Below are 24,863 nucleotides of genomic sequence, written 5' to 3' on the forward strand. Positions count from 1 at the left end.
ATGTAAGTCAGAGGAGAAAGAGCTTGTTGTAAACTTGAAAGGGGAAGAAGGACTTACAGTGGTTCTCAAATGCTGGATAAGATAGGAAGGAAGAGAAGAAGAGAGAAGGTGTGATATAGGCAGAGAGGAACAGTCTGAGCAGGACAAAAAAAACAGCCACAGAGAAAAGTGTAATAGAAAAAGTGCCACTGAACCACATGTGACTGTGAAAGCTGCTTGACTTTATTGTTTGATTGGCTTTTTTTGGGAAGCTTCTTGGCAGGGAAAAAGGTTATCCCCAGGGAGGTTTCATGGAAGAGGTGAGACTCAATCTGGTCCTTAAAAAATGATGAGATTTGATTTTGTGGAGCAGAGGCATCGTGCTGTAAGTGAGCATGGCTTATCCCAGGAGCAAACGGGAGACTAGAACCAACAGTTCATGTCAGAAAAAAGGAATACAGAAGATTAGATACATAAAGAAACTGGGTCCAGGGACTTCCCCGGTGGCACAGTGATTAAGAATCCGCCTGCCAATGCAGGGGACACGGGTTCGAGCCCTGGTCCAGGAAGATCCCACACGTCACGGAGCAACTAAGCCCGTGTGCCACAACTACTAAGCCTGTGCTCTATAGCCCACGAGCCGCAACTACGGAAGTCCGCATGCCTAGAGCCTGTGCTCCGCAACAAGAGAAGCCACCGCAATGAGAAGTCCGCGGGCCATAATGAAGAGAAGAGTAGCCCCCGCTCACCGCAACTAGAGAAAGCCTGCACGCAGCGATGAAGACCCACAGCAGCCAAAAATAAATAAATAAAATAAATAAATTTATTAGGAAAAAAAAAGAAAGAAAGAAACTGGGTCCATTGAGGACTCATTAAATGTCAGCCTGAAGGACATTTTTTTTTCCCAATAAAATAGAGTCACTAAAGAATTTTAAGCCAGGTAATGATGAAAGCCATGTTTTAGGAAACTTAACCTGTCATTGTGTTGGATGAATTTGAAGGAAGAGACTCATACCAGGGAAGCTCTCTTAAGAAACTACAGAAGTACCTGTGTGCGGTTATAAGAACCAGGAGAAGAGTCTTTGGTCATGGTGTGTAGTGGTCCTGAGAAGTGCTGGGTATGGTGAGTCTAAGAGATTGTGAAAGAATTCACAGAATTTAGTACTGTAACATTGATAGAGGAGACACAGAGACGAGGGTTGAGGGAGTTGAGTTAAACATGATTCCAAAGTTTCAGCCCTAGGAAGTGGGGAGATAGAAATACAATCAACAAAATAGGAGAACACTTTGGTTTTGTGAGGATGTTGAAGGTAATGAGTTGTAAAACACTACATTTGATGGAAACTTAGGATGTTCAAAGTAGCAATTTTCTGTAGGACAGGGCTTGTGGGAATGGATGGGTTGATACGTTCTTTTGGGAGTTCTCTACAAGGAGATTGTGAGGACCTGAGAGTAGGTAAGATCACTAAAGTACTGATGATGGTAAGAAAATTGCAGGGGCTGAACAGAGGAGGTGCGCCCACAGTTAGAGAGAGCTGTGAACATAGAGACTCTGGGGAATGAGAAAGGGAGGAGAATTGGAAGAGAGTTACAAGAAGGAAGGAGTGGGAAACAACGTCAAATTGGAAAAGAGGTTACAAAGCAGATGTGATAAGGAAGTGAGAGTTTCAATGGCAGGATAGAGGCAGAAGACAGGTTGCAAAGAGTAAAGAAAGAGGATATGGTGAAGAAATGGAGGATATGAATATAGATCATTCGTTCAAATTTGTTTCAGTTATTAGGATAAATGGAAGAACGATTGCAAGAGGGAGTTTTCATGGACGAGCCTGTGCTTATTTGAAGAAGTCATGTTGGCAGGAGAGGGATGAATATGAGAGCAATGTCCCCCAGGAACTAACTGGAAATTCACTGTTTGGTGTTTAGAACTCTATTAGTTTAATGTAGCTTCAAGTGCTGGACAGGAAGTGTGCTTGAAACTTTGGCCCATTTTTAAAAATAAACCGACAAAACCCCATTCATTCTGTGGACTCTTTTTTTTTTTTTTTTAATTAAGGACAATTTTTATTTCCTTCCTTTATTTTGTTATTACATTAAAATAAATTTTAAATGTTTAATAATTGTCATAATCTTAATATCACATAAACATTTTCCATGTTTTCTTTTGATTTTTGTCCATTTACATGCATATTTTTCACATATTTATATCTTTAATCTATTTTCTATGTTATCTTCTATATTTCCACTTAATATTAATGACAAACATTTTTGTATGTTTTTACCTTACCATCAATCACCTTCCTGTCTGTATGATGATAATTTCTCTTTCTTTATTTTTCTTTTTTTTTTTAACATCTTTATCGGAGTATAATTGCTTTACAATGGTGTGTTAGTTTCTGCTTTATAACAAAGTGAATCCGTTATACATATACATATGTTCCCATATCTCTTCCCTCTTGCGTCCCCCTCCTTCCCACCCTCCCTATCCCACCCCTCTAGGTGGACTCTTGTTGTGAAAATTATGGCCCTGAAGCTTCATCAGGATCCCAGTCCACTATTTCAAGAAAATCTTAGACAAAATGGAACTGATTTTAGAACCTAGAGCTAGATCTTGCTGTGAAACTGCTGGAGATGCATCTCATCAAAACACATTATTATGTTTCTTTTGGCAGAAAGACATGCTGAATCATTGCTTGACATTTGTCATGATACAAACTCTTCTCCAACTGATATGATGACAGTCACTAAAAACCAAAATATAATCTTGCAAAGCATCAGCAGCAGGGAGGTAAGAAACTCTCTTTCAAAAAACAAAGTAACAGAAAAATGGATAAGCTACTCCATCTACACTTAACTGTATTTACATCTACTTCATTTGTGTTGCTTGAATATTTATAAATCATATATTATAATTATAGATTTAAATGTGATTATAAAGAAACTTAAAGTACAATTAATGAGAGTCTATCATGAGTTTAATCTCAGGGCAGTAATGAGTTAGTCAACTCTGAGTCTCATGCACTGTGTGTGTGTGTGTGTGTGTGTGTGTGTGTGTATGGAATACCACAGAATATTACTGCAGCTGAATCCATACTAAATAGTAAAATGTAGCTTGTCTTTATGTATGTTAATGTGGAAAAGGAGAAAATCATTATTCTGATCATGTCAAATCCATCACAGGGTACGACAAAGGAGGTACCTCCTCTTGGCCCTGGTCATCACCCCCTGCGCATGATGAATGACTCCATAAAGTATAGTAGCAGTAGTGGTAACAAACATCATACCCATGGAAAATTATGGAATGATTCCCAAGAGGTACAGTAAACTGGTAAGGTGGTTACCTAAAGGAACAGAATTGGAGAAAAACTTTAAAAGGTATACTCATGTGTACCTTTTGAATTTTTATAAAATTTAACATAGCCCAAACTGTTAAAAATATTACTACTCTATGGGAATTCCCTGGCCGTCCAGTGGTTAGGATTCGGTGCTTTCACCGTGGGGACCTGGATTCGATCCCAACCAAAAAAAGAGAAATTCCTACCCTATATTTTATTGGTAATAAAGAATATGACCACAAAATTGTCTATTTCTAAAAGGTAATGAGGTATGTACTATAATATGTATAAACAATACGAAGAGTTTTGGAGATGGTGGAGTAAGATCTTTCAGTCCCTTTCTCCTTCCAAATAACAAGAAGACAAAAAACAAAAATTTGAGTAAAAAATTAGTTTGAGGGCTTCCCTGGTGGCACAGTGGTTGAGAGTCCACCTTCTGATGCAGGGGACACGGATTCGTGCCCCGGTCCGGCAAGATTCCACGTGCCGCGCGTGCGCGGAGAGGCTGGGCCCGTGAGCCATGGCCACTGAGCCTGCGCGTCTGGAGCCTGTGCTCCGCAACACGAGAGGCCACAACAGTGAGAGGCCAGGAAAAAAAAAAAATTAGTTTGAAATAAGTATAGATTCACAAGAACTTGTAAAAATAGTACAGAGAGGTGCTGTATAACCTTCACAAGCTACCACCAATTGGAATTATCATCATAACTATAGCTGATTGTCAAAACTAGGAAACTGATATTGACACAATACAAGGAACTAGACTACAGACCTTACTTGGATTTCACTAGTCTTTGAATGCATTCCTTTTTCTTCTTCTGTTTTCGTGTGCCTGTGTGTACAGTTCTATGACATTTTATCCCCTGTATTATCATGAGCAAGATACAAAACTGGTTTGTCTCCACAAAGGAACGCCCTCTTACTCCTCTCTTTACTGCCACATCCTCCCTGCTAACTCCTGGCAACCACTGATCTATTCTCCAACTGTATAATTTTGTAATTTCACAAATGTCATATAAATGAAATTATCATACATGTGAACTTGTAAGATTGCTTTTTCAACTCAGCATAATGCTCTTGAGATAGAGCCAAGCTGTTGTGTGTACCAATAGTTTTTCTATTGCTAAGTAGTATTCTATTACAATTATATTTTGTTTCACAGTTTTTTAGCCATTCACTTGTTGAAAGACATTTGGGTTGTCTCTAGTTTGGGGCTATGACAAATAAAGCTACTATGAACATTCATGTATAAATTTTTGCATGACTTATGTTTTCGTTTCTCTAGGATACATGCCCAGGAGTCCAATTAGTGGGTCATTTGGTAAATGTATGTTTAGTTTTTTTAAGAACTGCCAAACAATTTTCCAGAGTGGCTCTACCATTTTATATTCCCACCAGCAATAAATGAGACGTCCAGTTTCTCTACATCCTTGCCAGCATTTGGTACTATCAGTATTTTCTATTTTAACCATTTAAAAAAATTTAAACCAAAATAAGTATATGGTGTTATCTCATTGTGGTTTTAATTTGCATTTCCCTAATTACCAATGTTGAACATTAAAAAAAAATTTATTTGCGGGCTTCCCTGGTGGCGCAGTGGTTGAGAGTCCGCCTGCCGATGCAGGGGACACGGGTTCGTGCCCCGGTCCGGGAAGATCCCACATGCCGCGGAGCGGCTGGGCCCTTGAGCCATGGCCGCTGAGCCTGCGCGTCCGGAGCCTGTGCTCCGCAACGGGAGAGGCCACAACAGTGAGAGGCCCGTGTACCACAAAAAAAAATAATAATAATAATAAAAAAAAAATTTATTTGCCATCAGCATAAATTGTTCAAATATTTTGTCCGTTTTCTGATTGAATTGTTTGTTTTCTTATCGTTGGGTTTAGAGAATTCTTTATATATTCTGAATGATGTGTGACTCACAGATATTTTCTGCTAGCCAATAAGAAAAACTTGGAGGTTTTTTCACCTTTTTTTTTTTTTTGCGGTACGCGGGCCTCTCACTGTTGTGGCCTCTCCCGTTGCGGAGCACAGGCTCCGGACGCGCAGGCTCAGCGGCCATGGCTCACGGGCCCAGCCGCTCCGCGGCATGTGGGATCTTCCCGGACTGGGGCACGAACCCGTGTCCCCTGCATCGGCAGGCAGACTCTCAACCACTGTGCCACCAGGGAAGCACTTTTTCACCTTTTTGACAATTCCTTTATCAAACAGAAGTTTTTAATTTTGATGAAAACCAGTGTACCCACTTTTTCCTTTACTGGTCTTGATTTTTACATCTAAGAAGTCTTTTACTTGATCCGGGTCCTGGTTACATGAGTGTGTTCAGTTTATAAACATTCACTAGTCTATACACTTATGTGCACTTTTCTGAATGTATGCTATACTTAAAAATGAATTAAAGGGAAGGGGTATGCCTTCAAATATCTGAGAAAAAATATGGTTTTCAACCTAGGATTTTATATCCAGACAAACTATAAGTCAAGTATTAGGGTTGCATAAAGACATTTTTCAGACACACAAATGCTCAAACATTTTACATTTCATACACCTTTTAAGGAAGCTACTATGTGCTCTGTTAAATTAACGAAATAAGATAAAAATGGAGGGGAAAATTGGATCCATGATTCAGGGGATCCGAAACCTAACACAAGAGAGGAGGGTATCCTTGGTATAAAGCAGAAAGCAAGTCCCAGGGCTTCAGCCACGTATGAAGTCTAGAGAACAAAGAGCTCTGATCCTTGGGGGATGGGAGGAGTGAGGGAGAACAGGATAATGGAGATTTCCAGGAAGAAGATGGAACTGATATATTATCTGATGTATTTAACCAAGTGAAAAGACCACAGGATGTTTGGAAGATTTGAGTTAAAAAATATAAGAAAAGGAATTAAATATTAAATTAAATTGTGAATGAAATAAAAATGGGGGTTTTGGGTTTTGTGCAGGAAGCTAGTCAGGAAAGTATAAACATACTACACTACTATTGAACTACTACAGTGCAATACATATGGTATAGTACAATACTCAAATAATCATAATTTGAACTTTGCCTATTGATTTAACAAGAAAAAGAGGGTGAATTTACTGGGAAGATAGAGGCAAAGTATAAGAATATTAAATTGTCAACTGCAATAATAAGAAGCCAGTAGGTAATATATCACTTTAGTGACAGCAGGATAAGTACATTATCTAGAGATATGGAAGAAAATACCAAAAGAAACATTTAAAAGGCTGGAACTGGCTGCCTCTGGGGGAAAGAGTGGGGAAGGTAACTGATGGCCTTTTTTGTTATAAGTTTTTGTTTTTAACCATTATTTGACTTCTAAAAAATGTATAAGTTAGATAACAATGAAAACTAATTAAAAATTAAAATACGGAAATGGTTAAATCCCAACTCCTCTGGGGCATGGGATGGGATGAGGTAGAATGGAAACATTTATTTTTAATACTATTTGAATATTTTACTATTGTGCATTTGTAACTTTTCTAAAGAGGTTAGCCTGCTTCTCACCAAAGTTGCTTTAGTACAGTGGTTGTCAAAAGGGGGTGATTTTACCCCTCAGGAGGCAGTTAGCAAGGCTTAGAGACATTTTTGGTGTCACAACCGGGGCAGAAGTGCTGCTGGCATCCAGTGGGTAGAGGTCAGGGATGCTGCTAAACATCCTACAGTGCGCAGGCAGCCTTTCCACAGCAAAGAATCACCAGCCCCAAATGTCAGTAGCAGCGAGGCTTAGAAACCTTGCTGTGTAGTAGGCTTTGTCCCAACATTGAAGGTTGTATTGTTTTTGATTACTAATATTACATAGTAATTGGAATAAAATACCTAGAGACCAATCTTTAAAATGTGTGTCATGCATCAGAAATTGATAAACAAAAACTCATTTACTTTTCTTTTTTTTTGTGGTATAGTTAGGAACTTTCTTTCTTAAAAAGACTAAAAATCCTTTCATATTAGTATATTTTTTCGTGCAAAACATTTTCTGAACTTTCACTCTATATTTTTCTTATTATGCTTGAAATAACTGAACTCATTTCTGAAGGAGAAATAGACTCTCACTATTGAATTTGCCTCTTCTTCTCAGTGCTTTCTCTAGTGCTTAAATTGCAAAACCCAAGGTCACTCTTTACTTCTTTCCTTCGAATGAAAGCTTGCTTTTCTTTTGGGTTGTCTGTAATAGGCTTTTATAGTTTACAGATATAAGCAGCTGCCTTGCTTGTAGGATTGCTCCTGAGAGGCTCTTTATACCCTCTCCCAATCTCTTTTCATCTAAGGAGAATCATCTTTCTAAATTTAATTACGTATGATTTCTATGCCTCTTTTCTGTGTGGTTGGCATTCTGTTGTTTACAGATTAGAATGCTATGCCCTCTATCTAGTCTGTTGTCACCTCCTGCATCACTGTCAATGGTTTACGAACTCCATTTATGTTTGGGATGTGCTATTCTAACATTTTCTCTCCTTCACTCACAACGGAGTGTCATTATTTTAATTTTCCTCCTTGTAGCACCCAAGCAATCCTTAAAGTCATTCATATTTAGTATCCTAAAAGAAATCAGAAAATTCTGAGCTGTTTCTGCTTTTGTCTTCATTTCCATGATAACCTTCAAAGTAGACATTATTCCCTACATCCTTTTTGTTTGTGATACTTATGGTTTTTCAGTTTATTCTATGGAAGAAATTTTTGTAAGGAGATTGTAGGCATCACACATCTTTTATTTTATCTTTTCCTGTGCAAAACCTATAAATCAGGTTTGAGTATTCTTCCTCTTAATTTTGCTCTCTGTTATTGATTCCTTTCTTTCTGGTTCTTGTTGAGACTCTGTTTCAAGTTTTTCATGGTAACAAGAAAGCAGAGTGGATAAGACCTCTGTAACCAGACTACAGAGTCTGGGTGTGAATCCTGGCTCTACCATAGGCTAGCTATGTGACCTTGGGTAAGTTACTTAACTTCTCTGGACCTCACGTACAAAAGAGAATAATAGTTCCTACCTCTAGAGTTGTTGTGAGGATTAAATTAGTTAATATGTGAAAGGTGCAACAGTGTCTGGCACTTTATGTGTAAATGCTAGTCGTCATTATGGGTTTGGTAGGTAGGTGTGCCCACACTCTGTGTCTTCCAACTTTTCTTAAAGGACCAGCTAATGAATGAACTGAGCAGTTGAGAGGGGTGGGATAGGGAGGGTGGGAGGGAGGCTCAAGAGGAAGGGGATATGGGGATATATATATACATATAACCTATTCACTTTGGTGCACAGCAGAAATTAACACATTATAAAACAATTATACTCTAATAAAGATTAAAAAAAAAGAAAAAAATTCAATAAAGACTTTAAAAATGGTCCACATCAAAAAAAATCTTAAAAATCATGTACTGCTAAGTTATTACAATTGAACACCTAAAATATTTTCATGGCAGTATAAATGCAGGGTTTTATTTTTATTTTTTTCTGTGATAATTAAAATGAACAAAGCAAAAAGAAAAGATTCCCAAGCTCTCTTGGGAATTAATAAATGAAATATCAGATGATGTATGGTGATAAAGGCTACCTGCTTATCCAACAGACATCTGCATTTAGGGCAAAGACTTTTTATCCAACAGTCTCCTTAAGTAGGCAGTTCAACCAGATCACAGAAGCCAGAGAGCCACTTGTAACATCCAGGTTGTGACGGGATATTTTTAACTACTACTTGCATCTATCACTGTTCTAGACATTAAAAAGGGCAAAATCACCAGCAACAACTTCTAATGAAGGAAACTATCAACAAGAATAAATTCTAATAGAAAACATTTCTTCTTTAGACAGTTAGGAGTACTTTTCATAAATCAAGCTGTTTCTCAACCGTGTTTTTCAGCATGATTATTTTCTAGAGGGTAAAACGAAAGCTTTAGAGGTTGCATACCACGATTAGATCAAAAAGCTGTCATAGTGAAAACTTTAATGAGCTTTGCTGCCTCCTTTCAGTCTAAGGTTATATCTGCAGCTTCCATATGGGGCAGGGATTTCTACCCTCATCATTTACAAACGATGCCCCAGGGAGGCATTATGGAAAAGATCATGTTCCTTTGGGGTTGTTCACGGACTGTGGCCAAAGGATTCTTTCCAGTTACCCACCCAGATGGAATTTGGGGCAGTTTAACAGCCTGGACACGGACATGATAAAGTAGAAAATATTGAATTTCTCTGTGTCTCAGTGATTTCAGCTTTGATCTTCATTTTTGATTATGCAGTTAATCACGTCCATGTCTGTCTGAGCCTCGTGCTCTGGAGGCGAATAGTTTCCCATTTTTTTAGTCCTAAATGCTTTATCCGATTTAAAAGGAATCCACAGTGTGAAACTCTAGCCTAGAAAAAAAATCAACATTCACTCTGCCAACCAAGTACTACATTGAACAACTGAGTTTCTATTTTATGATATTCCAGGAGTTTGACCAAGATGTTGTCTGCACTCATTCCATATTGATTAGTGAAAAAGGAGATCCAAGTGGTGATGGACTAGACTGGCAACCCAGGACAGAAGGTATCTCTTCTGTCCTTGATATGGTTACAAAGATAACATGGATTATTTGGATTTTCCCCCTAATTTTGGTAGTCCTCAGTGCAGGAACATTGAAATCACAGACAAGCACAAAGGAAAAGAAAAATCACTCATAATCCTATCCTTTGGTCCATACCTGAATCAGTGAGTCTTGTCAATCTGCCCAGCCAAAATGGGCATCCCTCTTCTGTCTCTCCTCTTTGCTCTACCCCACTCCAGCTCAGCCTACTGTCCTCATCTCCTATCATTTTTGTCTAATAACATCTTTTTCCTCATTCCTTTCCTCTCAGAATCTTCCATCAGCTCCAGGGATCTGTTCTCTTCCAGGACCAAGCATTTCTCCACTATCTGTCATCCCAGAGCTCCTCCCTTGAGGGGGAGTTGCGGGCCTGAACAAAGAACTAAAGCCCCAAGTTGCACTCTTGTATTCTAGGATGTCATAAGTCTGGAATTTTCCAGAACAATGCCTATTCCAAATATGTCATCCTGTCCTACCCATAAGTGTCCTTGCATTGAACAGATCACAAAGTATTTGCAGATTCTCACTTCAAAAAATAGTCATCACAGAGATCACATTTGTCTGTCATCTATTCGCCTATAAACTTTTTTTAAAAAATAAATTTGTTTATTTTTGGCTGCATTGAGTCTTCGTTGCTACGTGCAGACTTTCTCTAGTTGCAGCGAGCGGGGACTACTCTTCTTTGCGGTGCGTGGGCATCTCACTGCAGTGGCTTCTCTTGTTGTGGAGCACAGGCTCTAGGCGCACAGGCTTCAGTAGCTGTGGCACGTGGGCTCAGTAGTTGTGGCTTGCAGGCTCTAGAGCGCAGGCTCAGTAGTTGTGGCACGGGCTTAGCTGCTCCACGGCATGTGGGATCTTCCTGGACCAGGGCTCGAACCCGTGTCCCCTGCATTGGCAGGCAGATTCTTAACCACTGTGCCACCAGGGAAGTCCCCCTACAAACTTCTTAAATGAAATGTTTATTTGAACTGCTCCAATCTCTCTCTGATAATTTTCCTATTTGCATTTCTAACACTCCAGGGAAGCTGCTCTCTGGATGTCTTTTTTCTCATCCCTGTCAGCCACCGTGAATGCCACAGTGCTGTCCTAGCTGCTCTCTCCTTTGGCCCCTTATGTGATGCTGCCCTCTTCTGGGGAGCCTTCAGTCTTTCTCAAACTCACTCGGTATCTCCTCTCCCCTGGCGGAGGGCGGGGAATAATTTAATAACATTTGAAATGATTAACTCCATGAACCCTGAAAGACCTAATTAAAATACAAGTTCTGATCCCCTTCCAAACAGTCTATGTGATCTGCCTTTGACTTTCAAAAGTTTCAAAGCTGAGTTCTCAGAAGCCTGATTGTGTTCCCCATCATCTTCCAAGAGGTTAAAATAATGTGTTTACTCTGCTCCATTTGGAAGTGACTTGCCATTTGAGGTGCTTATAATTCTTTTAAAATCGATTTGTAAGATTTTAGGTTTTCATATAGGAACCATAACACTTATGCAGCATCTCGACTAGGCCCTTGTAGTTGTAAGCTTTCATAACTTGGGTTGCACATTTGAAAGAAGCAATTATGTTTCTAAATTTTCCTCTCATAGTTGATAAGAGTCTTCACTAGAGCTAGTTACTCTTTTAAGTCACAAAGCCTGAAATAAAACTGTGTGGGGTATTATCGTGCATTGTATACATCTTAAATAGCAATAAATCTCTTTAAATCCCATTTACATATTTCTACCAATAACATATTCCAGGTTGTTAATGTTAAAGTGCTTGCACATGTTATGAAGACTTTATGCACATACCATGTGACTATTCTGTTGTAGATATGAACATTTTAACATTTTATTTATTTATTTTTGGCTGTGTTAGGTCTTCGTTGCTGCATGTGGACTTTCCTTAGTTGTGGCAAACGGGGGCTACTCTTCGTTGCGGTGCGCGGGCTTCTCATTGCGGTGGCTTCTCTTGTGAAGCACGGGCTCTAGGCACGTGGGCTTCAATAGTTGTGGCGCACGGGCTTAGTTGCTCCACGGCATGTAGGATCTTCCTGGACCAGGGCTCGAACCCATGTCTCCTGCATTGGCAGACAGATTCTTAACCACTGTGCCACCAGGGAACCTCTAGATATGCACATTTAGTTTGTATCTGTTCATTGTATTATTCTTTTAAAAAGGGAGCATCACTGACTAAAGTATGTATAAACTTTATATAATGTTTGGATAACTCCCCTGGTCTTTTAAAAACTAAGTATTCCTGCAGCATACATTTGCTTTATTATGGGCTTTTACAGATGGTAACTTGTAAAATAAAATCCCCCCGCAAAATCCCTCATCTTTTTCCTTAGTATAAAAATCTTGCATTCCTCAATCAGCTATTTTCCCAGAACATATCAGATGCAAACCTCATAGACTGGAAATTGAGCGTGTAAAATTACCCTTTTCATGAGTGAATAAGAACCTATTTTCTGAAATTTCTGGGCTTAATTTATTTTTAATTGTGTATCATCAGAATTCTTAAGTGTAGATAACAGAATCTACTCTGAGTGAAGAAGCAAGGAAGTTTTCAAAGATACTAGAAAGTTCACAGACCATTGAAAAACCAAAGGAGAAGAACAGACCCCAGGTTGGATTGTCAGAAAGAATTCTTGGAGCTACATCTCAAAACTGGCTACTGACGCCCAGGTCACGCTGCTTCAGCCACAACCAGGAGCTGCTCCCACACTGACCTCAGAATCTCCCTCCTCTGTTGACACCCACATCAGCAAATGATGCCTACGCCTTATCTTTTCTCATGTAACCCGTGTGAATCCATGTCTCAAGTTAGCTTTCTGAACTCTAGTGGCAAAAAAGGCTGGAAAATGTAGTTTTAAAAAACTCTGTTGAAAATCATGATTTAGGAAACTATCAAAACATGGAGAGGTTATCAAAATGTTTTGAACCTCGATTCCCATCAATTTAAATAAAACAAGTGGAAAACACAGAAAAGTAAGACTTTTCTGGAGAAAATAATTTTTCTTCATCGAATGAATTAGGTTAGGCCAATTAAAAATTTTTATTTTAATGATTTAGCACTTACATTAACAAATTAATCGTCATTTCCCAACTTTTATGAATGTCATTTGCACCTCTTCTGCAAGGAAATTATGTTTCTGGTTGTGTTTAAATGTTGCCTTTTAGTTTCTCTCCACTGTAACATTTTCTGGTGGGGTTAATTAATTAATTTTAAAGATTCTTTTGATGTGGGCCATTTTTTAAAAGTCTTTACTGAATTTGTTACAATACTGCTTCTGTTTTATATTTTTGGGGTTTTTGGCCGTGAGGCACGTGGGATCTTATCTTCTCAACCAGGGATCAAACCTGCACCCTCTGTGCTGGAAGGTGAAGTCTTAACCACTGGACCACCAAGGAAGTCCCAGGGTTATTTTATTAATACATCCTCTTACTGGAAAGATTCACTCAGATGGGAACAAGTGTTTTATTTTTACATGTTAACAGTGCATCCTCTTTCCTGGATCACTGGATATGTTTAGAGGCTCCCGTGATTACTCACAGTATTCAAAAGACAAAAAGAGAACAGACGTGTTCCAAGATGATTTCAGAGCCAGAATGTTGTATAATCTTTCCCCCTCCCCTCCGCCATTTAGGACCAAAATTTTTTTTTTTCCATTTAGGAGCCATTAACTTTTCACAAAGTCTAAAAAGGCAGGTATTTCTCATACTCGCTTATTGTATCTTTGCTCCTTGTTTTAAAATAAAAGAAGAAATCAGGGCTTCCTTGGTGGCGCAGTGGTTGAGAGTCCGCCTGCCGACGCAGGGGACACAGGTTCGTGCCCCGGTCCGGGAAGATCCCACGTGCCGCAGAGCGGCTGGGCCCGTGAGCCATGGCCGGAGCCTGTGCTCCACAACGGGAAAGGCCACAACAGTGAGAGGCCCGCGTACCGCAAAAAAAAAAAAAAAAAAAGAAGAAATCAACCAATTAACAGATTTTGAACACATTAAATTTGCTTAAAAATATTCTGGGTAAAAAAAAAATAACCTGGGTTTATTAGTCCTCAATGATTGTAAAAGTACATTCTTAAGTCATTCTTAAGAACGTGCTCACATGAATACACTGCCCAGTTTTCTAATTTCCACAGCAAAACACTAACTATACCTAGCCTTTACTAGAACATCCTTTTCACTGACAGTTTAGTTATCAGGAAAGTATGCTGTATGTTTTTCTTACTCCAACTTGTCAGCTAGGTGTTTGCCCTCAAGGATGACTATAAAACTGGTATGAAAGACACCCATCCCCCTGTGCTATGTGGCTGCTTCCCACTAGCTATCTATTTTACATTTGGTAGGGTATATATGTCCATGTCACTCTCTCACTTTGTCCCAGCTTACCCTTCCCCCTCCCCGTGTCCTCAAGTCCATTCTCTAGTAGGTCTAGTAGGTTTAATTTTTGTTGTGTTTTGTTTTGTTTTTTAGATTCCATACATATGTGTTAGCGTACAGTATTTATTTTTCTCTTTCTGACTTACTTCACTCTGTATGACAGACTCTAGGTCTATCCACCTCATTACAAATAGCTCAATTTCGTTTCTTTATATGGCTGAGTAATATTCCATTGTACATATGTGCCACATCTTCTTTATCCATTCATCTGATGATGGGCACTTAGGTTGTTTCCATCTCCGGGCTATTGTAAATAGAGCTGCAATGAACCTTTTGGTACATGGCTCTTTTTGATTTATGGTTTTCTTAGGGTATATGCCCAGTAGTGGGATTGCTGGGTCATATGGTAGTTCTATTTGTAGTTTTTTAAGGAACCTCCATACTGTTCTCCATAGTGGCTGTAACAATTTACATTCCCACTAACAGTGCAAAAGTGTTCCCTTTTCTCCACACCCTCTCCAGCATTTATTGTTTCTAGATTTTTTGATGATGGACATTCTGACTGGTGTGAGATGATATCTCATTGTAGTTTTGATTTGCATTTCTCTAATGATTAATGATGTTGAGCATTCTTTCATGTGTTTGTTGGCAATCTGTATATCTTCTTTGGAGAAATGTCTATTTAGGTCTTCTGTCCATTTTTGGATTGGGTGGTTTGTTTTTTTGTTATTGAGCTGCATGAGCTGCTTGTAAATTTTGGAGATTAATCCTTTGTCAGTTGCTTCATTTGCAAATATTTTCTCCCATTCTGAGGATTGTCTTTTGGTTTCGTTTATGTTTTCCTTTGCTGTGCAAAAGCTTTGAAGTTTCATTAGGTCCCATTTGTTTATTTTTGTTTTTATTTCCATTTCTCTAGAAGGTGGGTCAAAAAGGATCTTGCTGTGATTTATGTCACAGAGTGTTCTGCCTATGTTTTCCTCTAAGAGTTTGATAGTGTCTGGCCTTACATTTAGCTCTTTAATCCATTTTGAGTTTATTTTTGTGTATGATGTTAGGGGGTGTTCTAATTTCATTCTTTTACATGTAGCTGTCCAGTTTTCCCAGCACCACTTGCTGAAGAGGCTGTCTTTCCTCCATTGTATATTCTTGCCTCCTTTATCAAAGATAAGGTGACCGTATGTGCATGGGTTTATCTCTGGGCTTTCTATCCTGGTCCACTGATCTATATTTCTGGTTTTGTGCCGGTACTATACTGTCTTGATTACTGTAGTTTTACAGTATAGTCTTATCATCTTTAATTTCTTTCATCAGTGTCTTATAATTTATTTTCATGTTTTTGAATTTCTTTTTTCATATGTTCATTTCATATAGTCTTTCACTTTGATTACATATTACAAAACTTTCAGCCCACAATGCAATGGAAAATTTTAAAAGGATTCTTCACCAAAGATAGGTTGAGAAGCACTGAGCCTTTGGAGAATGGTCAAAGGCCTTTGGTCAACACCTTTGGAGAAGTACAAGTATGCACCCCTCTATGTCTCCCCTTTGCCCCTCTGATTTCTCTGCTTGAGGAAACAGGGAATGGGGAAACTAAAGTGCGAGGGGCAGAGGGCAGATGAGGTGGGGAGCAACTCAGAGGACAGGGAGGTCTTGTGCTTTCAGGAATACAGCCATTCCACACAGCAGCACCGTTTGGAAGTAGCCCTCCAAACTTTCTATTGATGTTGGGCTGGAATGACTTTTAAATCAAACCGTTTCTCCTGCCTTTTAGTCAGATAACCTCAGTGCATCAGGAATGGGTACCAGCACATTCTGTTTCACTTCCAATGAAATTGAGATGGTAGACTCCAGGGCAAATATGGTGACCAGGCAGCCTTTACTCCTGAAGAAAGAGGAACATTACCAGTAGCTCTGCAATGTGAACTTGGGCTTTTTTTTGCCAAGACCTTGCTTAGAACCGAACATCTCCAAGTCTGTAGCCAGAGAAGATGTTCCTCACTTTCTGAAGGGGCAGCCGAGAAAATCTGAAGGCGAGTTCATTTAATTACACAGTTATTCCTTTATTCTTTGGTCCATAAATATTTCTTTACTGATCTTTTTCTTCAGCATTTGAAAATCTTTACAGGGAACTCATATTTGGTTTATTTTTATCTATGGGAGTTTGGGGGGCCTACACTGAGGATGCTTTCCTCCAGGATTTGAGTTAGCTGTTCTATCTAGCCCAAGACTTATTTACCAGATAGCACACTGGTGCCAGTGTTTCCCCTTAGGACGTTGCTCTCGTTGATGTCTGCTTACCACTGTCCTAAACCAAGTGGCCTAAACCACCAGGGACAAACCTGTAGTCCAAAATTTTGCATTTATTGGCTTATTGCAATGAGAAATATCGCACAGCAGAGGAAATGTGAAGCATCTCACCAAAAAAAGGGAAAAAATAGAATTATTATTATAGGATTTGGGTGCAAGGGTAGAGCTCAAATGAAATTTAAATGAAGCGCCACCAGGGAAGCCCTGCAGTGGTGTTTTAAAAATTTTTTTTAATTTTAAATTTATTGTGGTACAATGTACATCACATTAAATTTACTATTTTAACCATTTTTAAGGGCATGGTTTAGTGGAATTAAATACATTTACGTTGTTGCACAACCACTGCCACTATGCATCCCCAGAACTTTTTCATCTTGCAAAACTGAAGATCTATACCCATTCAACTTTAACTCTCCTTTCTACTTTCCCCCCGTACCCCTGGTAGCCACTGTTCTACTTTATGTCTCTATGAATTTGACTATTCTAGGTCCCTCATATAAGTGAAATCATACAACATTTGTCCTTTTCTGTCTGGCTGATTTCATTTAACATGATGTTGAAGCCGAGTTTCGATAGGCTGTGTATAAAAGTGTTAACAACAGGTCTGGACTGTGACGTAGACCCAGGGTCTTGTTCCTTGAAATCCAGAAATCTCAGTCCCAGTTGTCCACAGCCTCTCTTCGGCCTCCTCTCTTGCCACTCTTCCTCAGCAGGTGCTAAACATAAGCATCACCAAACGCCTTCTGTTCCCAGAACAAATATGTGAATATTTGCACATGTTGTTTTTCTCTGCCGGAACATTAAGCCATCCTTCAGCTCTCCCCTTAGAAACCCCCTCCTCTGGGAAGTCTTCCTGAATGTCCCCAAGACTGGGGGAGTCGCCAGGCCTTTGGACTCCCATAGGATCCTGACCTTGTCTGCAACATAACACCCATCATGTTGAATTGTCACTGTCTTTTTACGTGCTGGTCTTCACCAGATGACAAAGGCAAAAACCGTCGCACCTCTGCACACCTCGCTCCAGATCTGACACATAACTATTTTTAAATGTATATTGAATTAATAACAATGGCAGTCACCATTTATTGAGTGCCTATTACCACAAGGCACAAATATTCACTGATATAGGTAATATTAGCATGCTTGTTTTAGAAATGAGGAAAGTGAGCCTCAGAAGGTTAAGTGCATGCCCAGGTCACATTAACTGATGGGTCACAGAGGCTGGGTTCAAAGCTGGACCCCCTGTCTTTGAAGCCAACGTGCTTAAGCACCATGTCATGTGTGTTCAGAGCTCACACCGCCCATTTGAGCCCCACTTTAGTTATGAGGGAAAAAAAGGAGAAACATTTAGTCTTGTGGTGGAGGTGAATTTAGAGAAAAGGGAGGGCAGTTGGTTCAGGTACAAACTGGAGGAAGGATGGATGGAGACTGAATTGGACATCATGGAAATATCCTCTTCTCCTGGCCAAACCACAGAAAGTCTTGAAGACGTAATAAAAGCAGCACATTCAAACAAGAACAAACTGGGTTAGGTCAGTATTCTGTGATGGGAGCTGCTCCATTGGTGTTACGATCTTGTCTGAAGAAGTCAGCTGGGTTTACCAGGCTGGTGTTTGTTCCCTTTTTAAAAATATTTTTGTTTAAATGCAATCTTAAATTTTAGACAATCAATATATATGTCAATTAAGAAAAATTCAGAAAAGACAGGTGAGCAAAAATAAAAAGTAAGAAATAAGAAGTACAAATACTGTTTCAAGACCGTTTCTTCTAGAATGTAATTCCACTTTTCTAAATAACATGTTTATAACTACATTGCTTGACTGCTTAATTTAGGCATTATCTATTAGGGTTTAACAATTTTATATTACTCTGTAAACACACAGGCAAGCTTCGAAATCTTTGTGCTTTAAAAAAATTAATATTCAATGTCTCCCTTATTATGACTAGGTAAAATACCATTCACAGCTGAGCCCCAGGGTGTGCTATGATTACATTGCTTTTCTTTTAAGACATTCTATTTATCCCAGCTTTAATACTCGCCTCATTTCACCATTTGCTTACTTTCTGTATATCTGTCACTAATTCATCCCCATCCTGTCTGATGGACCTGTGAAACGCACCTCAATACAGCAACTGCACACCAGGTAATCCATTGGTTTCTTTTGTTTTCTAAGACCTTGCTCCTGGAATGCTCTGCCCTCCTGTTTCACTCTGTGTTGGACCTCCTGACCAGCTGTCTCTTTGGGAGTTCCTCATCATTATCCTGGAAATGCCCTTGGCTACCCTCTGTGTTGAACCCCTGTGTACTGGGTACACGGCTTCCTCTCTCTTGATTAATGCATTCACTTTAGGAAGGTAAATTTTCCCATAGCTTCCTGAAGAAGGTACATGAATGATATTAACGGTAGTTTTTCATTGTCTCTATTTCCTCTGAGCTCTCTCCTTTCTTTCTGTTTTGTTCTGTGTATTTTCATGTTAGAGGCTATTCCCATATATCAGTTGATCCTTGGCGATTATTTGTATTTAAGAGGGGGAGACTAAAAAGTGCCAGAGGCTCGAGGGGGCTTGTGGAGTGGACAGAGACCTGGATGGTTGGGTGACGGATTCCCCTAGTGTCAGGATGCGTAGGTAGGCTTTTCTCTCAGCTAGTTTGCCCGAGAGAAGGAGAATCCAAGCTCCTGCCTGTAGGTTATAAGGCTGGAGAGTCATATGTCAATATGGAGGCTTTCATTTATCCTCACATTTTCACTCCAGCACCCGGTTTCTGCTCTCAGCTGTACCTAGCTCCTTCGCATCTTTGTTTCAAGCTCTTCAGAGAATAAACTTCCAGCCAGGAATGGAGAAGAGCAACCCCTGACAAGTGGAGCAGGACACAGGACAGGGAATCTGGAACCAACTCCTTGTACAGAGTTTGAAGCAACCCGTTTCAGACTCACCTGCAACCCCACCTTCAGAGGTACCTGGTATCTTTAATTCCTGCTCCTTTCTGGGGTTATTATTTCTTGTTGAGTTCTACCCTCTGCAGGCAGTGAGCAGAACAGAGAAAGCTGACTACTAAACTGGTTATTATTCATCCATACAGTTTTTTAAAAAATAAATTTATTTATTTATGGTTGTTTTGGGTCTTCGTTGCTGCGTGCGGGCTGTCTCTAGTTGTGGTAATCAGGGGCCACTCTTCGTTGTAGTGCACGGGCTTCTCCTTGCAGTGGCTTCTCTTGTTGCGGAGCATGGGCTCTAGGCGCACAGACTTCAGTAGTTGTGGCATGTGGGCTCAGTAGCTGTGGCTCGTGGGTTTTAAGAGTACAGGTTCAGTAGTTGTGGTGCATGGGCTTAGTTGCTCCGCGGCATGTGGGATCTTCCCGGACCAGGGCTCGAACCAGTGTCCCCTGCATCAGCAGGCGGATTCTCAACCGCTACGCCACCAAGGAAGCTCATCCATAGTTTTCACCTTCCAAAATTTTGTTGATGTCGTACATGTGTGATTTTACCATCTAGGTTTTTGCTGTTCTTTTTCTTTACCTTTCATTTTTTTTGTTTGGCTGCATGGCTTGCAGGATCTTAGTTCCCAGACCAGGGATTGAAGCCGGGCCCTGGCAGTGAAAGCACTGAGTCCTAAACACTGGACCATCAGGGAATTCCCTTCTTTACCTTTTTAAAAAATTAGTCTACCATCATTTTAGTGAGGTTTGTGGAGAGAGTGGAGAAAAGCTTGTACATTCAATCTTTTAACTGGAATTCTATACACATTTAAAAAGGCTTTCAATATATATTACCACATTACCTACTGGAAAGATCTTACCTCTACATTCTCACCAGAAATGTTTAAGAGTGCCTTTATATCTCACGTCATTCCTTATCAATACTGGATATTACTCATCTAAATATTTATAATACCTGAATTTTTTTAACTCAGGGTGTTATACATAAGCACCCAACTATAAATCATATTCAGTTATATTTCTAGTATTAACTTATAATGTCTTTTCAACAGAAAATCTCAACCTCTAGCATACAACCTCAATGAGGGCAAGAATTTTGTCTTTATTGTTCACAATTATATTGCCATCTTCTGGGACAGTGTTGGCTACTCAGTAGGCACTCAATGAATATTGGTTAAATAAATGGATAAAGAATTGGGGTGGGGCTTCCCTGGTGGCGCAGTGGTTGAGAGTCCGCCTACCGATGCAGGGGACACGGGTTCGTGCCCCGGTCCGGGAGGATCTCACATGCCGCAGAGCGGCTGAGCCCATAAGCCATGGCCGCTGGACCCGCACATCCAGAGCCTGTGCTCCGCAACGGGAGAGGCCACAACAGTGAGAGGCCCGCGTACCGCAAAGAAAAAAAAAAAAAAAGAATTGGGGTGGTGCTCTGGCCAGCTGTGGCTAAGGGGAATGTCCGCATCCCCCTCCTATTGGAATCCTCTTCTTAGGTGACCATTTTTCACCTGAGAATGGCTTCTACCTGTGGTACATCTCAGAGAGGTCTCGCTAAGTGAAATTTCAAAATGGCAGCCTGTGGCCAAAAAGGACCTACAGGCATATTTTGTTCGGCCTTCAAAGTATTTTAAAAAGGGATGGGAAGGAGATTTCACATAAAGTCTCCAGCTCTCTGGCTTCTCTTGGCAATTGGAAGATCCAGCAGTGCTGGACTACCCATCTGGAATGGACAACACCAATTAGAACTGGGGAATGGATATCCCTGTAATTGGGGCACATAATTTCAGTTCACCACTGTCCCTACTTACCCCACTTCATTCATTTATGTGCCTGCTTTGACCCTGAACACATTGGAGCTTTTGGCTTCAGCTTCAACCCATGATGGTGAGTGGGGTTTTAGGGACCATTCTGATGTTTTGGTAAGAAGAAAACAACGTCTGGGTTTTACCCTACCTAGTAAATCTCATCTCACCATTCCCCGCACTCCTTCAGAATTTATGATCTATCCCATGTTTGAGTTCAAACAACGGATGGGAGACAATTATACATAAATACTCTCACATTTCTGCAAAGTCTGGGTTTTCTGAGCAAAAAGCACTAGGAGACTAGGTTGGAAGATGACTGAATGGCAAACATGCCTTGGAAGTTAGAGATAAGCTATTGCTCCAGAAAGACTGAAGCTGGCTTTGCCAAGAGCTGTTTACTTACTTAATAGGGTAAAAAACAGACAAAACCCAGAGACACATTTCCCCCTTCTCCTGGAGACACTTGCTTACATTTCATAGTGAAGGTCTCTCTTTCTCAGAAGGGGAAGATGGGTTGAACTGCCAGAACTCTATACATAAGCTCTGAGTCTCATAATTTCAGGGTTTCCGCCTACGGTGCAGCCTCACTACCGGTGCAGGTAAGCACCTGGTTCTCATTTGTGTCAACCTGTGGGAAATCGGGCTGCAGGGAACTGGCACTAGGATGCCCTGTGGGTGATAAGTGCTCTGCTTTCTGATCCAGAGGTCATGTGCTTCCAAAAGGAATATAAAAAAAAATAATAATAAATATCACTATATATACGCAAATGTTATAAATATAAAACAGAGATATATACATATATATAACATAGATATATATAAAAAACAACATTGTATATAAAATAACAACCCTCTTCAGTGGCAGTAGTTTTGTGTAATCATTCTGTACCCACTGCCATGTGGATTACACCTGGAAAAATTCTTCATTTTGACAACTTTTCCTCAAACCTCAGCACCAAGATCACTCCATCGCCATCGCCTGGCTTAAGGCCGACTGTGTTCACTCTACTACTAAGAATATCTGATAATAATAATAATAATTTTTGGGACTTCCCTGCTGGCGCAGTGGTTAAGAATCGCCTGCCAATGCAGCAGACACGGGTTCGAGCCCTGGTCCTGGAAGATCCCACATGCTACAGAGCAACTAAGCCTGTGCACCACAACTACTGAGCCCATGTGTCACAACTACTGAAGCCCGCGCTCCTAGAGCCCGTGCTCCGTAACAAGAGAAGCCACTGCAATGAGAAGCCTGAGCACTGCAACAAAGAGCAGCCCCTGCTTGCCACAACTAGAGAAAGGAAGGAAGCAAGGAAGACCCAACGCAGCCAGAAATAAATAAATAAATAAATTTATCTTAAAAAAAAAATCTTATTAAAAAATAATAATTTTTCTTGTTACAGTGTTTTCCTCTTCTAATATGAAGTATAGTAGCCGGAGAATTGAGGTAAGAGTAGTTTGAGCATTTTTGACTTAAGGATTAACCAAAGCATCTTGTTAGAGACAAATCCTATCAAAGAACTCAGAGCCCAGGGCTTCCCTGGCAGCGCAGTGGTTGAGAGTCTGCCTGCCGATGCAGGGGACACGGGTTCGTGCCCGGGTGTGGGAAGATCCCACATGCCGTGGAGCGGCTGAGCCCGTGAGCCATGGCCACTGAGCCTGCGCGTCCGGAGCCTGTACTCCGCAACGGGAGAGGCCACAACAGTCAGTGAGAGGCCCGCATACCGCAAAAAAAAAAACCCTCAGAGCCCAAATCCTCAGCATATATCTTGGAAAAACCACAACTCACATACAGTTTATAGAGGAGCTAATTTCTGGGAAAATTATATCTTGACACATATATTTCTTTTCTGGGGTGTTTCCCGTTGTCCACATAATGAAGTGAGTAGCTCTTTTGGACATATTTAATTTTTCTTCTTTTAACGTATTGAGAAATGAGGTAATTCTTTTTCCATTGGTAGAAAGATTTTCCTAGTTGTCTCATTTGTAAGTAAAGCGTTTGGAAAGAGCCTTGCAATTCTCTCAACTGACTCTTCTGTATTCTATGAGCCTTTGAGAAAATGCATAGGTACTGCTTAGTGTTGAAAAAAGGACTTTATTGGCCTAAAAAGTAAATAAATGAAATAACGGCTGTTACTGCAGAGGTGTTTAAGCACTGGGAGAATCTGTATTTTGAGAGATGGAAGAAAGTCATCTAGGTAATGAAACTAGGGGATTATACTGCATCTCACCTGTTTCTAATGCCTGTTTCTAGTGTCATTTTCCTTTTCCTGTCTTCTTACACACAGGTGGCAACAGAATGAAAATTAAACATAAAGCTCTCAATTACCACTTGTGATCTATGCCTATAAATATTCTGATATAATTAGTTATCAAATCTCTATACCCGGAGGGTTGGGTGGTGGAGGGGGAAGGCCACAGTGAAAACTGTAAAGTTAGAGCTTATAGCTTAACCAACAAAAAAGCTGAATATTATATATTGGGTTACACTGACCTCTAGAGGTTGATAATAATATAAACTTGCTTAATTTGAAAATAGAGGGCCAAGGAGAATTAAAACCCATTTAGGGAGCTAACTCTCAAGTGTATAGTGAGGCACATTTATAAGCCACTCTCAACAAAACAATTCAGCCAAATAATGAGGAACAGTTGTGTTCTGAATACAAATTCTGGGTTGGTTTGCAACCTAACGATCACTATTACAGTAAATGTAACAGCAAATTTAAGCTGTTCTAAGGGGGAATTTAAAAAATCTTAGATCAATTCTATGGAAAGTAAATAGAAAACAGAATGAAATAAAACAGAAAGTAAACAGAAAAGAGAATAGAAATTTTAAAAAACTTAAAAGTTCTATTGTTTACAATGTAGGGCCTTTATTTTAAACATATAACCATGAATCTTTATATATATTAACATTGGTTTTTAAAAGTATTGTCTTACCTTGGTTCTTAAAAAACACCAGGCATAAGATTTTAGCTTTTAAAACTGTGATCTCCAGGATAACTTTGTACTTTAAAGGACTTCCTAAAGAGAATCTTGAAATTTCTTCAGATTACTTTATTAATATGATATGCGTATGTGTTTCTGCATTCATTCTTTTTCTCTTTCCTTTTAGTTCCCTCAGCCACCATTGTCACCCTTGCCTGTGAGATCCTGTCTTCTTACTATACCCCCAAATCATAAGGATCAGAAAGAGAGAGAAAGAAATATTCCAAGCTTCATATCTTTCATACCTAAGCTTTCAGAGCCTGTTAGTCGATCTGATGAGTTTAGACCATCAAACAAGCAGAAGGAAGCACCGTTCAAGGTGTTAGAGGATCAGACTCTCAGGTCATTTGATAGCTCTATCTGGTCCAGAAACATGTGCTCTTTTTGGAAGGCTCACCATCACAGACAACACCTGGAGACAGGAGAGTAGGAAATCCAAGGAAACAGAGTGATGTGTCAACATTGAAATCTCTCACTTTGAAAAAGGACAGTCTTTGCTGTCCTTTGAGAATTTCAACGAAGGCAATTTTCCTACAGATAGGGAAGTGGATATTGACTGCCATGGTGCTGAAGTGAGAAGAGCAGAAGAGAGCACTCAATCTCTTTCGTCAGGAAAG

At 39.9% G+C, this 24,863-nt stretch overlaps 1 protein-coding gene across 1 annotated transcript in view; it reads left to right on the top strand.

Annotated features, from left to right (window-relative positions):
• The window catches only part of MAP3K19 (mitogen-activated protein kinase kinase kinase 19), a 36,520-nt gene that overhangs the window by 357 nt on the left and 11,300 nt on the right, over nt 1-24,863 (top strand). Inside the window, 5 exon segments of the mRNA XM_024764124.1 lie at nt 2,646-2,764; nt 9,725-9,821; nt 22,662-22,705; nt 24,374-24,663; nt 24,665-24,862. Of these exon segments, the coding sequence (XP_024619892.1) occupies nt 2,646-2,764; nt 9,725-9,821; nt 22,662-22,705; nt 24,374-24,663; nt 24,665-24,862 (748 nt within the window).

Source organism: Neophocaena asiaeorientalis, unplaced genomic scaffold (genome assembly GCF_003031525.2).
Source record: "Neophocaena asiaeorientalis asiaeorientalis breed wild unplaced genomic scaffold, Neophocaena_asiaeorientalis_V1.1 scaffold102, whole genome shotgun sequence".
Lineage (NCBI taxonomy): Eukaryota > Metazoa > Chordata > Mammalia > Artiodactyla > Phocoenidae > Neophocaena > Neophocaena asiaeorientalis.